The 19,358-nt window shown below is 30.6% G+C and overlaps 1 protein-coding gene across 4 annotated transcripts in view; it reads left to right on the top strand.

Annotated features, from left to right (window-relative positions):
* The first annotated feature begins 246 nt into the window (after positions 1 to 246).
* Positions 247 to 19,358, top strand: part of LOC107444312 (Wilms tumor protein 1-interacting protein) — a 40,602-nt gene continuing 21,490 nt past the window's right edge. Inside the window, exons 1-2 of one of the 4 annotated variants that reach the window (XM_043050984.2) lie at positions 247 to 443; positions 15,890 to 15,983. In XM_043050984.2, coding sequence (XP_042906918.1) covers positions 15,959 to 15,983 — 25 coding nt within the window. In that variant the 5' untranslated portion in view covers positions 247 to 443; positions 15,890 to 15,958. Of the gene's footprint in view, positions 444 to 6,623; positions 6,755 to 15,889; positions 15,984 to 19,358 lie in introns of those variants that run through there. The other 3 variants (XM_043050982.2, XM_043050983.2, XM_071187177.1) reach the window with 3 other exon arrangements.

Genomic DNA, 19,358 nt, shown 5'->3' with positions numbered 1-19,358 from the left:
AGATTTACTTGCCAATGTTATTTCTCCCGCAAACACTATATTCTAGGCTTTTTATTTTCTTTAATGCTCTTTTTAAAATTCCATCTTCATCCTTTCCCTCCCTCTCTCTCCCCTCCACGCTGTCGCTCTCTTCATCTTATGTATTCTTTTTCTCCCTCTTTTTCTTTTTTTTTTTTTCTTTTCAAAACTGCAGGGATTTCTTTTTGCGTGGGCGTTAAAGCAAAAGATGTTTTTTGTTTGATTTTTATTTCTAGACCGGCCTACATGAAAAAGTTTGTCTCCTTTTCGGCCTTACAAGGCTTGGTCGCAGACTATATTGCTCGGTGCGACGAATTATCGCTCTCGAACGAAAAAGCGCGGGAAGTTGAGTTTGTGTTTAGTTTGATCGAAGCTGAGAGAGTGTTAAGTAGTTTTATAATTCAAGAATTATATTCTCGTTGCCGGTGAGTAAACTCTAATTGCTCTAAATCCTTCTCGCTTGTTTATGTTTCTAAATTGACAATTCGTAATATATCTTTTCGCAGAATTTAAGAATTTATATTATTACTCAAAATTATTGGAAAAAATAAGCGTAGCATTTAAATACATTGAAATTTTCAATCTCTTTTTTTTTTTTACTTTTATCATCAATGTACTGGTATATTTTATTTTCAGGTATATAATTCCCAACAAAGAACTGCTAAAGAAATGATTAAAACGATTGACATTTGATAATTTCAAAATATTTAAATATTGTATTTGATCCACCAAAAGACTTAAAGTTTAATGCATAAACATGCTCGAACTATGGATGAGCTATTTATCTCGAGTATATTAACATAATTAACACACCACTCAAACGTTTAAAAGTTATAAAAAGAAAAATAGTGGGAAATGAACAATATGCTATAGGGCACTGGGGCCATGTCCAAGAGTTTGTGGGTTCAATCCCCGCCGGGCCGAAGACTCCCCTTGTAGTAAATGGTGACTGATGCACGTTAAAATCTGTCAAGTTGCAAAGTCCTTTATGTTCCCATAATAAATCAATACCTCTGGGGGTACTGATCCATAAGTTTCCTTGTCTTCTGGATTGGTTCAAAATGACAAGGCTACGGAGGTGAACATTAGTAGTCGTAAACCCAAAATTGGGTCGGCTGTTTAATGATGGATATTAAATATGCTATAACTTGTTTAAAAAAATCGCGCAATCTTTTTTGCAGAAAATATTTAAAAGGAGATCTGTGAACATGCTTAGGGATTTCATTTGTTCATATGTTCAATCATCTTAAATAAATGTTCAAGCACAATAAAAAAACCATTTTATTGTTATATAGTTTATTGAAAAAAATCTTATTGAAAATTTACAAGCGTCGAAATGAACATGCTTCGTATTTTTCAATGCTCAAGCATGTTAAAAAACCGCTGAAGTGTTTGAAGGATGAAGGACACTTGAACATGGTTCAAACATAGTTTTGTTAACATTCACAATTATATAGTTTTTCTCTCCCTCTCCTTTTTTTTTAATGAAAAGATTTGTGATTGAAGTGATGTACGACAACTATAAACCTAACACACGAACGCTCTCCTGATTTTCCCAGCTGCCGAATCTCCATCTTTCGCTCGAGAATTTTTTGTAATTTATGAAGAGTAAATGTATAAGTTAACATTTCACCATTGCTGAGCAATATTTATTCACAACAATTTTGTCCCCTATTACATATAAATTATTTAAATAAATGTAAAAATTTCTAACAATATTAAGAGTATATATAGTATATATAGTAGAGACAATATAAAAAGTATTAAGAGTTTGTTTAGTTAACACTAGGTTGCCTAGGGAAGTCATTTTGACTGCTTTTAATTTCAATTAGAGAAACAATGATGTATATAATGACACAATTTCTCAGAATTTTGTGACTTTCTGTAGCGCATATAATTTTTTTTATTGTTAATATTTACTAATAACGTATTATATAACTGTAAATAATATAAAAAATGTTAAAAATTAATTTTAAACAAATTTATTAACGCATTCACAATCCAGTCCTTTTGACTGCTATTGGGCAATATAGGTATATACTAATTTTCCGTCTTTCTAGTGTTAAATTAATTTAAAAAATAAAACAACAACAAAAAACTCGAAATTCACATCGCTACTACCGTTAGCCACTAAGAGTTAAAAACGATAATTATACATTTCATGTGTTGTTATCAGACACAACCACAGACAGGGTTGCTACCACCTGAAGAATAAAAAACAAGATTTGGTAATTAAGACATTATTAAATGAAACTGCAAAATAATATAAGCACAGAGATGCCAACTTGCTCCGGACAGCAAATATATATTTTAAAGTGGTAGTTTATCAATTGTGATTTTTGGTTTAATAAATTCAATTTAGTAGATTTTTATCCACCACTATTTCTAAATAATTCGTAGGCCTATAATATTCACCACTTTATAGTACTTAAGTCATGTTATGCCTTTTAAAAATCATGCAAAAATAGTCCAATATATGCAAAATTTACTTTTGTAGTTAACTACCGTTTTTTTAATTACTTTGACTTTTCCGGAGCAGTTTGCATCTCTGTAAGTATTCATTAGACCAAGATTCACGAATCTTGTCTAATTAAGGATTCAAAGGGCTGATTCATCCGATATCTGCCGTATAATGGATATAGGACCAATATTAAAAAATCTAGACATCCCAATTTTGGTGCATGTTCATATCAGACTCATATTGAGCCAATTCTGGGGTTAAGGTAATAATGCTGTTGCTGGGGAAAATTTTAAAAAGAGGGTTTGAATTATTTAACCGTTTACCTGCCGTATTCCAAATTTGTAGCAGTGAAAAGAGTGTCTTAATAAAAAAATTTTAGCAGGAGTTCATAAAAATGAAATAGAAATTTTCTTTAATCAGCTCCAAATTTGGTTAAAACCATTACAGCTGCTTGAGTTTAATATAGAATTATAAATTACAGAATAGAATTTTAAATTAATATACTCCGGCTGTTCGGAAATTCAGATTATACAATCGTAAAAACTGAGAATGGAAGATTTGCGTAATCGTTAAAAAAAAGAAATGTTCCAAAAATGGAACACTGGTGATTAATCGGTAAACTATCTGCAACCGAATTTTATAATTTCTAACTTGAAAATAGTTTTGTATAACTTGGAAGCGTACTACTTAAAATATCTATAATTTTTACATTTTTTCAACCACATTAAAAGAAAGTACTAGAGATCGTAGCTACCCTCATGTAATAACATAAAAAAAGAAATAAAAACACTTAAGCAGGGCTCGAAGAAAGTCAGAAATTTTACCCGTCCCCGAGGACGGATTGTCCAACAATGTACCCGTCCTCCTTTGAAACTAACCCGTAGCTTCTAATTAAATAAAAGTATAATTTTCTCTTATTTATTACAACCATTTATATAAATTGCACAATGAATTAGTAGTTGCTAGGATTACAAATACTAGGTTACTAATAGTAAGACCTAGTATTTCTTTTATGAAATAATTTATTTCTTTAATGAAATAATTTAAATGACAAAGGTCAAGTTATCTGGAATGTCAATTTATCCGAGGGTACTTCGTTTTTTAAATGAAACAAATATGACGTTTGCCAGTTCCACAATCAAGGCAATGATTTACAGAGGTTTCTGCACAGAAATCTGAAAGGGGTTTTCCATTTAGGTGGATGTTCATAATTGCGTTTAACGCTTCTTGTTTAAGACCAGTACTTAATGTGTTTTTTTGTAAGCTCATTGCTGAAAAGCCTCTTTCAACCACTGCAGTACTCCCAGACAGAGAATACATCAATTCCAATAAGAGCAGTATGTTGCTGTATTTCTAGATTATCGGGTCATTTTAGAAGTGAGGCGCTAGACTCTTGTAAGATAACAAAAATTGAAAATGTATCACGAATATTAACGGGAAAATGGCCGTCCGCGCGGACGCCGGATTCGAGATATTTGTTGTCCGCAGGGAATTTTTGACCGCCGAGGACGGGCGGATGGGTGGTTTTTCGAGCCCTGCACTTAAGTATTTATTTCATAACATGATAATGTTATCATTTTCGGGTTTACTACTTTCGATGTTCTAGCAGCAGCTTTGTAGTCTTAAACTAAATCTTAAAGACAAAGAAAACTCCCCGTCAGAAATTAACTATAACAAGGAGTATTTTTCTCCATTTTTAATTTCTTAATAATACTTAGAAACAGAACTTTTATCAGTGTTTGCGAACTAAGGCAAGTTAAAATTATAACTTTAAAGCTAAGTAGACTACTAATCAATTTTAATATCATTAAATTTCACACAGTTCAGCATATTGATTAAATAAAAGATAGCTGCTTACTAGCTTTATAATCAAATGAGTACTTTTATTATAACATTTAAACATCAATTCAAAAAACACTAAACCATTGGTATTATTTCATTTATACCAATGTCTGTTAAATCCATAAGTACCCACTAACAAAATTCACCTGAACTTTGTAAGCATTATTTTCATGAATAAAATTCTGCATAAAATGTTTTTAATAGTTCATTTAATTAAAATTCAATTAATTTAATTAAAATCCAATCAATTAAAGAACATTTTTATGCGTTATGTTGGTAATATAATCCTTTTATGTCCAATCCAAAAGTACTTCTTTACATCAAGGATTACGAAAGTGATTTTAAAAAGAAGTGACTGATAGTTAACAGATAGTTTTGTTTTAGTTAAGAGATAGTTTTGTTTTAGTTACGGCATAGTTTTGTTTTAGTTTCTTGTCAAAGGTAAACACTCTGACAAATGTCACGAACAAACAATTTATGCAAATAAAGTTGCTTTTAGAAAATTTTCAATAAATGAATTGTAAGAATATTTTTTTTTCTTATATTCTTTATTCACTCCAATATTTTTTTCAAGTAAGGCTGAGTTAAGCAAAAGTTTTATAACCAATAGAATTTTTTTAAGCGTTTTATTATCGACGCTTCTAATTTTATTTTATTTTATAACCGTCGTTGAACAGTCGATTCAATTTTGGGTTCAACTTCGTAGCCTTGTAATTTTGAACCAATCCAGAAGACAAGGGAACTCTTGGATCAAGTATTGGGAGATATTTGCCTCCGAGGAGTACTTTTTTGATGAAACTGACCCGCATTGGCGTTACATGGAGAGGAAGACCACGAAAACTTCCCACGGCTTGCCTGATGGCAAGGGGACTCTAACCCATGATCCGCTTACCACTGAGGATATTTCACGCCAGCATTGGGATCCGTGCAAGCCAGGGGCGAAATTCGAATCGACCATTGCTGTGATTGCACCGAATTGTGTTCCATTGCTGTGATTGCTCCGAATTGTTTCTGTGATTGCACCGAATTGTTACGTCAGCATTGTGTTCACAACGAACACAATGCTGACGTAAAATATTCTCATAATGGATCAGAGTCCCCTTGCTATCAGGCTCACCGCTTTAAATTTTCGTGGTTTTCCTCTCCATGTAACCCAAATGTGGGGTTAGTTTCATCAAAAAGTCCTCCCCGAAGGCAAATTTCTCCCAATACTTGATCCAGGAGTTCTCATATATTCTGGATTGGGTCAAAATTACAAGACTACGGAGTTGAACACTGGTAGTCGCTGGTAGAATTATTTGGTCGGCTGTGCAACGACGTTTATAAAATAGAACATAAACAAACGTTCATTTGACCTTTCATATAACTGTTTAAAGCATTTATTAGAACTTGAGACAAAAATTATTTCAAATATAATTCATTAAAACGCTATAGCTAAATCTTATCTACCATTAGGAAACCTCTTTTCTAAAAATAACTGAAATTTCGTATTTGTTGGAAAGTAATTGCATAATTTGTGCTATTTTGCTCTAATTTCGATTATAATCTCCCAATTTTTCGACTTTTTCAAATGAAACAAACAAAAAAATTATTCTGCGATGTTTCTTTAAAAATTATTCTTCAGTTGATTTCAAGATACTTTATATCCAGATACAAAATATTGTTGGAAAATAGTGACTACAGTACCTGGCCCAATTATTTGACCCACTGTAAGATTCTATGTAAAATCTTAATTATCAGATGATACTAATATTAAATTAATAATCGTCGAATTAATATTAAATATCGTCTAATTTAACCAATTGATACACTAACGTAAACAAGTGCAAATCGCGTAAAAACAATAAAGTTGTATAGTTTCACCTGATAATTAAGATTTTACGTAGAATCTTAAAGTGCGTTTAATAATTTGAACTGGGATTCTATGTTAAAACACTCACTGTTGACATTTTAATGAATTTCTCAGAAAAAGGAAACTGCCGCGATACTCATTCAGAAAAATAATTGGCAAGTAGGCGAAAATTGCAAACAGGTCAATTAAAAAATGGAATTTGACACTTCATCGCATTGAAAGGGCCGTTGTACTTCATTACCATTCAAGCTGCGTAGACCACCTACCATGCATATTATGACTCTCTCTTCATCCTTATATCGTCATATAGCCTCAAGAAGGCAATCAAATTTTTCACCATGAGTCGTGATAACCCGACATCCCACGCTATTGTCACTTTTCACGATTACTCCAGTGATTAAGTATCGCTGGTGACTAACCCTTACCCCCTTACATTACTTTATTTGGTAACGTAAAGAATATAGATAGTAACGGATGGGAAAAAATTGATAGTTTTAATCTTAAGTGTAACGTTTTGATAGCTTTCACCAGTTGTTCTTAAAAGCATTTTGCTGGCAACCGAACTCAACCATCCAACGGAGGTAAAAAATGCTAAATATTTATTTTATTTTATTAATTTATAGTTCCTAAACTAATGGTGGGTATTTAATGTTACCCAGTAGTGTCTTCCAAAAAAAAAATACAATTTCGTATCGTCTGATCAGAATTAATTGTAGCGATTTTTATCTCTGATCAGAATTAAATGTATCGATTCTTATCTCTGATCAGAATTAATTGTAGCGATTCTTATCTCTGATCAGAAATAAATGTAGCGAGCTTAATCATCCTAAGCTGTAGAAGGAGAAAGAAAATGCTAAATACGTATTTTGTTTTATTAATTAATAGTTCCTATACTAATGATGGGTATTTAATGTATTCATTAGTGTCTTTCAAAAAATATAATATATGATTTGATATCAACTGATCAGAATTCCATGTATCGATTCTTATCTCTGATTAGAATTAAATGTAACGAACTTAATCATCCTAAGCTGTAGAAGGAGAAAGAAAATGCTAAATACGTATTTCGTTTTGTCAATTAATAGTTCCTAAACTAATGATGGGCATTTAATGTTATTCAGTTGTGTTTTTCAAAAAATATAAAATACAATTTCTTTTCGTCTGATCAGAATTACATGCATCGATTCTTATCTCTGATCAGAATTAAATGCAGCGAACTTAATCAACTCAAGCTGTAGAAGGAGAAAGAAAAAGGTAAATACGCATTTTATTTTATCAATTAATAGTTCCTAAACTAATGATGGGTATTTAATGTTATTCAGTAGTGTTTTTCAAAAAATATAAAATACAATTTCGTATCGTCTGATCAGAATTAAATGTACGGATTCTTATCTCGAATCAGAATTAAATGTAGCAAACTTAACCATTCAAAACTGTAGACGGAGGTAGAAAATGTTAAATACGTATTTTATTAATTAATAGTTCCTAAACTAATGATGAGTATTTATTGTATTCATTAGTGTCTTTCAAGAAAATATAAAATGCGATTTGATATCGACTGATCAGAATTACATGTATCGATTCTTATCTCTGATCAGAGTTAAATGTACCGAACTTAACCATTCAAAGCTGTAGAAGGAGAAAGAAAATGGTAAATACGTATTTTATTTTATTAATTAATAGTTCCTAAACTAATGATGAGTATTTAATGTATTCATTAATGTCTTTCAAGAAAATATAAAATACGATTTGATATCGACTAATCAGAATTAAATGAAGCGATTCTTATTCTAGAATTTAATCGGAATTTTTCAAACTTAAAATGATAGCCAATAGAGGAAAGTGTTAACTTGTAAAAGCATCTTACTGCGTCTAGTAAAAAAAAATTTCGTAAAAGTCATTACAAAATGTTTTATTTTTACATTTATATAAATGGATCGAAAATATTCTTATTTTTTGAAAATAAATATTTATAATAAAAGAAATGTGGCACATATGTTTTTTTCTTTTTGTAAATAAACAAAGCAACTCTACGAACGAACTATTCCCATATTTTCGCATTTTATTAAAGCATGAAAATCACAAAAAAAATCTTTCTGCTTTAATCGAAATATTATTGGGTTAAAAAATGAAATTTATCATAACTATGACCACCATGGCATATAGCAGAGTTGGCCAAAAATGTAATCGATTACATTTTTTGATTACAGTAATCAATTACTTGTAATCATGATTACAATTTTCAAAAATTTTGATTACAGCTGTAATCATGATTACAATATTGATTACAGTAATCAATTACTTGTAATCGTGATTACAAAGTTTGATTACAGCTGTAATCATGATTACATAGTCGATTACAGTAATCAATTACTTGTAATCATGATTACAATTTTCAAAAAATTTTGATTACAGCTGTAATCATGATTACAATTTTGATTACAGTAATCANATTTAAGGAATTTATTTTATAAATAAAGAAAAATAAAAGTCAGTAAGTTCCTAATAGGTCATGTTAAATATATTCACCACCAAAAAAATGGCATTTTTATAAACTAAATGAGTTTTTTTTTATATCAATTACTGTTCTTAAAACAATTTCAATTCCAAAAATACTTTTATTTACCTTTACTAGAAATAAAGGGCCCGTTAAAGGGTTAATTAATATTTCCTATACTAATGACGGGTATTTAAAGTCTCTGACCAAATTATAAGACGCACTATAAGATTCTATGTAAATTCTTTATTATCAAGTGATATTATACAGCTTTATTGTTTTTACAAGACTGAAACCGGTTTGCACTTGGTTACGTTCGCGTATCCATTAGTTAACATTGTAATGCAATACGCTAAAAATAAATACTAATAGGAAGTATATAAAAAATCTCTTGAAATTTAAACATGTCCATAACATGCATGTTTAAATATAAAAGTATTGCATATAAACTCGTGCAAAACATGTAATTATTAAAAAACTTCAGTGCGTCTCATAATTTGGTCTAATTATTATACTATACTAATATAATTCCTGATGTAATAAATATTCTATATTTATGTAATATATCGTCGAATATATTCAATCGTCAAATTTATATTATATATCGTCTAATTTAACGAATTGATACACTAACGTAAGCAAGTACAAACCGGTTTCAGTAACGAGAAAACAATAAAGCTGTATAGTATCACCTGATAATTAGGATTATACAAAGAATCTTATAGTGCGTTTAATAATTTCGGCAGGGGCTGTATAATGTTATCCAGTAGTGTCTTTCAAAAAATATAAAATACAATTTCTTATCCTCTGATCAGAATTACATGTATCGATTCTTATCTCTGATCAGAATTAAATGTAGCGAGCTTAATCATCCTAAGCTGTAGAAGGAGAAAGAAAATGCTAAATACGTATTTTGTTTTATTAATTAATAGTTCCTAAACTAATGATGGGTATTTAATGTATTCATTAGTGTCTTTCAAAAAATATAAAATACGATTTGATATCGACTGATCAGAATTACATGTATCGATTCTTATTTCTGATTAGAATTAAATGTAACGAACTTAATCATCCTAAGCTGTAGAAGGAGAAAGAAAATGCTAAATACGTATTTTGTTTTATTAATTAATAGTTCCTAAACTAATGATGGGTATTTAATGTATTCATTAGTGTCTTTCAGAAAATATAAAATACAATATCTTATCGTCTGATCAGAATTGCATGTATCGATTCTTATCTCTGATCAGAATTAAATGTAGCAAACTTAACCATCCTAAGCTATAGAAGGAGAAGGAAAATGCTAAATACGTATTTTGTTTTATTAATTAATAGTTCCTAAACTAATGATGGGTATTTAATGTTATTCAGTTGTGTTTTTCAAAAAATATATAATACAATTTCTTATCGTCTGATCAGAATTAAATGTAGCAAACTTAACCATTCAAAACTGTAGATGGAGGTAGAAAATTTTAAATACGTATTTTATTAATTAATAGTTCCTAAACTAATGATGGGTATTTAATGTTACTCAGTTGTTTTTTTCAAAAAATGTATAATACAATTTCTTATCGTCTGATCAGAATTAAATGTAGCAAACTCAACCATTCAAAGCTGTAGATGGAGGTAGAAAATTTTAAATACGTATTTTATTAATTAATAGTTCCTAAACTAATGATGAGTATTTAATGTATTCATTAGTGTCTTTCAAGAAAATATAAAATACGATTTGGTATCGACTGATCAGAATTAAATGTAGCGATTCTTATTCTAGAATTTCATCGGAATTTTTCAAACTTAAAATGATCGCCAATAGAGGAAAGAGTTAACTTGTTAAAGCAACTTACTGCGTCTAGTAAAAAAAATTTTTATAAAAGTCATTACAAAATGTTTTATTTTTACATTTATATAAATGGATCGAAAATATTCTTATTTTTTGAAAATAAATATTTATAATAAAAGAAATGTGGCACATATGTTTTTTTCTTTTTGTAAATAAACAAAGCAACTCTACGAACGAACTATTCCCGTATTTTCGCATTTTATTAAAGCATGAAAAACACAAAAAAAAATCTTTCTGCTTGAAACGAAATATTATTGGGTTAAAAAATGAAATTTATCATAACTATGACCTCCATGGCATATAGTTAGTTGATGCACGCGTTAAATATCTTATATTAAGCTGAAAAATGTTTGATGTTCATGAAATTCAACCGATTCGCTTGAAAAGTAATCATTTGCTTGCAGTGTTACATGTTGTACCATTATATGTGGTCCACATGTTGTACCAGCCATAAGCAAAAGGTTAAACTTATTTAAAACGTTGCTGTAAGGGCCGTGTGACATAGACAAATGATGGAGTGTCTACCGTTTCAAACAGTTGAGTCTTTTGGTGGATCTGTTAATTACCACTTCTCCTTAAAAACTAATTATTATTCCTGAATATCAGAGATATTATATCATAACACTTACCTAGCTCAAAAATTCTTTAAAGTCATCGAAATTTAGAAAATAAGTCACAAAGGAAACAATGAATTAAGCAAGAAACATTAGTAAGCAGTGTAAAATGCATTTATTTGTTAACGATTCAGTAATACATCGAAGAAAACTCACTTTTTCAGAAACTTACCAAAGTTACCAAAAGCTCTAAACCTTAGTTTTTAATTGTCAACCACCCTATTAAATATTTTGCAAAAAACGTAGAAGTGGTGGCCCTGTGTTTGACAAGATTAGAGTCGCATAATGAGCCCTAATAGTCAGAAAAAGGGCAAAGGAAAAACTTTTTTCCTAATTTATTTAAGGGATTTTTTTTGTTTGTTTAATGGAAAATAAATCTTACTACCACTTTTTATTTTTATTTTATCATACTGGAATCAGATTTATCTCACAAATTGATATGTTCAAGCAATATGCAATTTTGAAACTCTTTATTTATTTTTTAAATTCATCGTCACATTCACTTCGTTGTATGATTCAGTAGGTTTGCGCAAAGAGAAACTTAAACGATGAACGACTCCAAATTTATGCTTCACGTAATTCCATTTCTATCAATGCCAACAATTTTATTTTTACTTTATTTTCTAACCGTCGTTGATCAGCCCACTCGATTTTGAGTTTACGACCGCCAATGTTTAACTCCGTGACCTTGTAATTTTGAACTCAATCCAGAAGAAAAGGGAACTCCTGGATCAAATACTGGGGAACATTTGCTGTAGTGGAGTATTTTTTCATCGAACAAATCCGCATTTGCGCTACACTGAGAGGAAAACAACAAAAACCTTTCATGGTTAGGTTCAGCAGGTTTAGTTTGGTTAGCCCGTTGGCTAGGAGACTGTAAACCATGATTCGTCTACCACTGGGTATATTTTACGTCAACACTATGGTCGGTGCGTGCCAGGTGGGTAATTCGTATCGATCACTGGGAACACGAACACGGCTCACCTCTTTGAAAGGTGACGATCTATTCCTTAAACCACCACGGCTCTAATGCCAATTATTGGCAGCATTCCATTCTTAATGCCAAATGTTCATTTGTCTTTTTAGATTCCACTTAATTGTTAGAATTTGTATGAAATTTTGTTATAGCCTATAATGAAATTTCAAAAAATATTTACAATTTTTGCAGGCTAAATCGAATGAAGCATAAAATTTTTTATTAAAATTTTCGAATTTTTACAGGCTAAATCGAATGAAGTGAGATGCCAACTGCTCCGGACAAGCCAAAATAATTAAAAATAACGGTAAATAACTGCAAAGTAAATTTTGCAAATATTTGACTATTTTTGCCTGCTTTTTAAAAGGTATAGCATGACAGAAATATCTGGATGCTGGATATTGGGGTTATCTCGGCGTTTGGCGCGAAGCGCCACTAACCGATTCATCGATTCTGTTTTGTTGTATTCTAGGAGGTCCTAAATATCTTTGAAGTTGTAGTATGTTGTAACAACAAGTCAAGTCCTTAAGGAGTAAATCTTTAGTTTTGAAGGGAAAATCATCTTTGGATTGGGGAGATCCCCTTGAGTAGAGTTGTATGATAAAGTTAATAGTATTTTGATAGTATGCAGTCTGAGCATAAAAAGGCGGTAATTGGGCTGAAATTCGAATTATCACTGATTATATCAATATCGAACAATTTATTGAAATCCGATGTGGTGCATGTNTCACACAACAAGAAAATACATGCTATCTAAGGTATTAGGTTAAATAACTGGGTTTATTAAAATTACTTCAAAAAAAGGATTAAGTCCTTAAGGGACTTGATAAAAAAAACATTTCTAAAAATTACAAAAAATGACACATTCATTAGGAATACATATGAAAAAAAAGTTGTCCGAGGGGACTAGCATCAAACAAGCAAACTGCACATCAGTGATTACCACGGGCTAACATCTTGCCCCATATAATATTATACCAAATAGTTGTCCGAGGGGACAAGCATCAAACAAGCAAACTACACATCAGTGATTACCACGTGTGACCGCTGGACGTGAGCTTCCTCTCACCAGCACTAACTAACTAATGTGGCATATATTATGGTTACGTTAATCACCCACATAACAACCAATATGCCTTACCAAAAGGCACGTATTACACTATTCTAAAAAATATATTATCACTTCATGTGGATACTCAACAATTTTTCCAGGAGCCTTTTCACCACATCCTCAGCTCGTGAACATCAACAGAACTCTCTGAAAACATCAATTTTATCATCCAACCCAGTGTGTTGCCACCATACAATATTACAAATATTACAAATTAAATTTCCAACCAAAAGTGAAGTATATAAAATTAAAGGTTTATATTAATCTATTCTTAGTTAAAATTAAAATATTTAACAATAAAACTTAATTATTACATTTATATAAAAATATTAAAAGTTCAGAAAAAAGGTTTATTTTTACTGTCATTATTATAAGTTATAAGACTCAAGCTGCCACCTATTGGCACTAAAATAAATTCAAAAAAAAGAAACTGTAAATGAACTTTTATCAGTACAAAGGATAGTTTGTTTCATCGCTTGATCCGGGAGTTTCCTTGTCTACTGGGTTGAGTTCAAACCACAAGGCTACGGAGTTGAAGGTTGATAGTCGTAAACTCAGAATTGGGTTGGCTGTTCAACGCCGGGTTAAAAATTTAATGTTAATAAAATTATATTTTATCTTATTCGCTAGTTAATTGGGGCCCGGGGCAAAAACTTCCTTGGGGGGCCACCTTTGCTTTACTACTTCAGTAATGAAGAACCAAACTTTAAGGAGGTACTATTTAAATTTTCCTCCTAATTATAGATAACAAGAAAATTGACTAGAACCTAAAATAGCTACAAAGACCCTCCCCCTCCAATGGTCAGGGGAAGTATCGTTCTGTTCATTTTATTGACTTCCTGACAATTCTATGTCATCATGCCGAATCCAGTTTTCCGATTGTTAACCCTTTAACGGGCCCTTTATTTCTAGTAAAGGTAAATTAAAGTATTTTTGGAATTGAAATTGTTTTAAGAACAGTAATAGATATAAAAGTAAAAAAACTCATTTAGTTTATAAAAATGCCATTTTTTTGGTGGTGAATATATTTAACACGACCTATTAGGAACTTACTGATTTTTATTTTTATTTATTTATAAAATAAATTCCTTAAATGCTGCAAACTTCAAAAGAAATTATGTATTTTATAACTTTTATATATTTTTTAAAAGACACAAATGGTTACCAATTTTATTCACACTCACTTCAAGAAAGTTGAAATTATTGAAAAATGGAAACCTAAATTAAAAGTGGTAAAACGTGGTAAGTATACTTACCACGGCCTTGAAAAGGGTTAACTTTGTCATCTAGCTGCGAAAAATTCATATTCTTGATGACATATCCTCAGGGCGGAATTCAACTAAATTTACGCAATTAGGATAGCTCAATTAAGCCAACCAAAAGCACATATCGCATTTTGCGATACGTAAAAATACAGGCTTTTGATTGGCTAAATTTGTCCATCGTAATTGTGAAAATTTAGCTGAATTCCGCCTTAGAAGGATATGATTTACGAAATATAGATGGTGTTCATACGATAGATAAATGAAGAAGCTCACGTAAAACTGACGGATTGTACTGATATTTTGTTTAAAAAAAAGCTCATTGAAGAAGGAAACGTAAAGTAAACTTTCTAGTCGATTTGGGAGCCCCTTGTGATGTAGGGGCCTGGGGAAACTGCCCCGCATGCCTCCGCCTTAGTCAGTCTCTGTATATGAGTTAAAATCCCTTTCATCAAGTTTGTTTTTGTTATCAAAATAATTACTGGACTAATTATAAAATAAGTGTATATACTTTAGCATTAATTAATCCATACCATTAATTAATCCAGAAAACTTTGTTTAAATAAATATATTATTATTTAAATATGGCATATATTATTAAAATGTAATAAATACATAATACTCTAAATACACTAATCTGCTTGTCAGGAAACAAAAATGATTTAGAAGTAATAGGGGGGATCGGTGAGCGAAGCGAACAGGTGACATATATTGCCTCAAGAGACATAAATATTCATTAAAATAGAAAGCTGTGAGTACAAAATATCAAATTTTGTCTCTTTTTTGGAGATATTGTTCAAAATCGTCAATGAAAAAAAATTAAAAAATGGCATTTTGTCATTCTGAACGTCCGTTATTATTATTATGAGTTAAATCTGAGGTGATCTCCCCCCTAGAATTAAAGCTTCATATGCGCGGTGCATGTGTACCAAGTTTTATACTTCTACCATTAATGGCGCGATTCATTTATTTATTTTACCAATATGCCATGCTATCAGTTAAATTTCCGTTGAGCCACACTTAGTTCGCGTACTTAATACCCCTGAATTCCTATAATCTAAATTTATTAATTATTTTTTTTCAACAACGTAACTAAATTGCTTAAAACCTATAAATCCGTTGAATTTACAGCTCCGAAATATATATATTAACAACCACTCTTGTTGCTTGACAAGAGATTCGGAGTGATCCTTCTTAAGAAAGAATAAAACTGGCAAATTTTTCAACTTCTCTTTTACTTGTTTGCTTTTTTTGAGCAGCTGCCAGCGCTTGAAGTACATTTATCAATTTTCAGGATCCGAACACTTTATGGCCAAGGATTATCTCTGTTTGGAATCAATTTTCTGTAACTTTTTTTTAAAAAAAATCTTTTTCCATGCTCTGTACATCTATTTCCTTTCGTTTGTTTATTTTCAGGTGGGTCTTTACGAACGAAAAATAAAAATTGAAATTCACTGAGAAACAGATTCATTACCAGCTGAGGAAATGGCGACAGGCCAAAGCTATCTAGGTACGTATTTAGCCGTTGCCAGATTACTTTGTTTTTTATTTTACTTCAATTTTTCCCCACTGATTTGAGAGAGCATTTCAAGGATTAACTCTTTAATGATTTTTAAATTTGCTGCAAAGAAATCTTCTTCAAAGTTTATTCTTATTAATCATTCAACGATGCCTCTAGACAGCATTCAAATTCAACGCTATAGTATAGTCTCCAATAGTATTATATAGTATCTTTCGGAAGATTTTATTTTTGCATATATATATAAGAATCCTTTTCTTAATTTATTATTTAAAACGAAACGCTTTCTCACACTTTTAAATTGACAATCTGTCCTTTAATCTATATATATAACCTTTCATTTTCAAATAAAAGTGCTTAAAAGCACCTTTCAATAAATATTTTATTATTAAGACTGTGATGCATATTTTTTACTAATTTGTGCTACTTAAGGCTTTGAAAATATTTATAAAATATTATTAATTCAACTGGAGAAATTACTTTCCGTTGAAATTTTTTTTAACTGCTTTAGTTTCTTAACGTGAGACTGTTATTGACAAATTCGACTTTTTGTAATTCATGATTATTCCATTTGAGATTAAACGTATGTTTTTACGATGGATTAAATTTGCAAGTTATGTAAATAAAATTAATATGAAGAATATTTCGTAAAAAAAAAAAAATAGTGTTCGATTTTATGGTTTGTCCACATTGATTTGGCCAATGGTGCATTTATATTTTAAATAAAATATTTTTTTCCCTGCACAGAACTTTTTTTGTTTGTTTGTAAATGAATGTAATTTAAGTATATTTTGATGCAAATAATACCACATTTCATAAAATCTCTATTCTTTCCCTAAAACGGGATAGGTATTGGCGAAATTTTGATGATGCACCAGCGTACAATGTAAATTGAAAGAAACGGCATTTCCCTGCAACTCGTGGGGGGGGGGTATAGGAATATGAACTTTTTTAAAAAGCTTAAAATTTGACAGGTGTGCAATAATTTCCCACAAATGACATCTTTAGGATATAATTTTCCAATTCGTAATGAAAAAAGCCCAGATTATTATTTAAAAAAACATATAACAAAATATTATTAACTTGTAAATTAAATGTAAATAATCAAAATAAAAATACTACGGCATAATATTTAGCACCACTTCAAATATTCAAAAATTATTTTTCCAAAAATACGAGCATCTGTCAAATACGCCATGTCAAAAAATTTGAAATAATATAAAAAATATTATTAGGAAAAAAAAATAATTATATGCAGTCAGGATGAAAAGAGCGTTCGCCGTTGAAACTTTAGAACGGTTAGAACATATTTTCATTCTGTAACAAATTATAGCAAAAGCTTAAAGAAATCTTTTGAATTATAAATTATACATAATAGTTAGTTGTAACTGTAACGGAATATGCTTAGTTTGACGCGAAAACGAACTTTTTCGGAAAGCATCGAATTTTTTTTAAATACTCTATTCGATTTAGTCTATAAAAATAACCCCTTTAAGTTATAATTGTTAGACTTTTTTGAAATTTCGTTACAGGCAAAAACAAAATTTAAAAAATTACTAACAATTAATTGAAGACAATTAATTCTAACAATAAATTTCAAGAATTACTAACAATTAGCACAAGACAAATGAACATTTGGCATTAATGTCGCCAATCATTGGCATTAGAGCCGTGGTGGCTTAAGGGATAGCGCGTCGCTTTCCAATGAGGTGAGCCGGGTTCAAATCCCAGTGGTGGCTGGTCGATACGAATTCCGCTCTTGGCCAGCACCGACCACAGTGCTGACGTAAAATATACTCAGTGGTAGACGGATTATGGGTTACAGTCTCTTAGCCGATGGGCTAACCAAGCTAAAACTGCTGAACCTAACCATGAAAGGTTTTCGTAGTTTTCCTCACCTTGTAACGCAAATGCTGATTACTTCGATGAAGAAATCCTCCAGCAAAGCAAATTTCTCCCAATATTTGATCCAGGAGTTCCCTTTTCTTCTCGATTGAGTTCTAAATTACAAGGTCACGGAGTTAAACATTGGTGGTCGTAAACTCAAAATCGAGTGGGCTGATCAACGACGGTTCGAAAATAAAGAAGAAATAAAATTGTTGTCATAGTTAAAATAAAAATTTAATTACTTTAGAGAGATAATTTATTTAACAAATAAATAAGTAAAATTTTGATTTTAGTTTAACAACTAGCAACCACTCTATCGGGTTGCTATTCTTAATCAATATAATGGAATACTGTGAAGTATGTAACTTGATAATGAGAAATAAAATTAATAATAAAATATGTTTACAAATTAAAGTGGTAGGTACATTAAATATTAAAATAAACTTTAAAAATATTTAAATCAAGCATTTCTAACGTACTGTTGTTTTAAGAACTGTGTTAGAAATAGTGTTTAAAAGACAAAACGAAAAAATATGTAATTTTTACACTTGCTTTTGTGTTTTTCAAGATTCATCTTTAAGACCTTGGCACACTCCTGCTCTTTACTTCCTGCAAATATTTACGACACTTTAGAAAAAAGAAGAAATAAATAATTTTTTCGAAAATAAAAATTGGCAACCCTTTTTCATCGCGTGTAAACTGAGCATTCAGAATGTGAAGGGAGGTTAAGTTTAGTGAAAAATGCCGTATATTTAACAATTTGGCAATGTTCAACTACTGAAATAATCTCTTTTATTCGATCTTGAAAGAAGTTTAACCGTAAAAATGTTGTTTATAAATAGAAAGTTATTTCACAGCAAGTGAATGTTTAAATGAAACTTAGATGCCGAGAGGAGACAGCTATGGGAAAACTAAAAAAGTGGTATTAAAATTATTTTGTTATCGAATAATAAGGGGGGGAAACGATAATGCTTTGGCTTGCATTAATAACTATTAGTACTAATTTTAAAACAAAAATTATTCGACTATAATTATAATTAACACAACCATCTCATAAACTTTTTCAACTGAGGAAAGGTTGATAACACAATTATTTCAATTTTGAAATTCATTATGGAAATTTAAGGCTTTCGAACGTAATTTTAATACATCCATAATGCAATTATTTTGTCCCTGCAGAATTGCGTCCCTGTGATATTTAAAAGTCAAAGTTACAATTAAAATTTTTTTAAAAATTGTCTTAGCACTAATGCAAAGGTTCTTTTTGCATTGCTAGAAAATTATGAGTATTCCTTATGTGATTCCAGAAGGAGTTAAGGTGCAAGCAAAAGAAATTTATATTAGATTTTACACATATTTATGCTGCTACTTTTTTCCATCTACTACAGTCGGACCTCTATTTAACCGGTTAACGCCCAGCGTCATATATTTAGGACAGTTCCTTTTTTCAAAAACATTCATTGTGGTGGAGATATACAC

The sequence above is a fragment of the Parasteatoda tepidariorum genome, chromosome 10 (genome assembly GCF_043381705.1).
Source record: "Parasteatoda tepidariorum isolate YZ-2023 chromosome 10, CAS_Ptep_4.0, whole genome shotgun sequence".
NCBI lineage: Eukaryota > Metazoa > Arthropoda > Arachnida > Araneae > Theridiidae > Parasteatoda > Parasteatoda tepidariorum.
The sequence above is the reverse complement of the archived record's forward strand: the minus strand, read 5'-3'. Positions and strand labels throughout refer to the sequence as shown.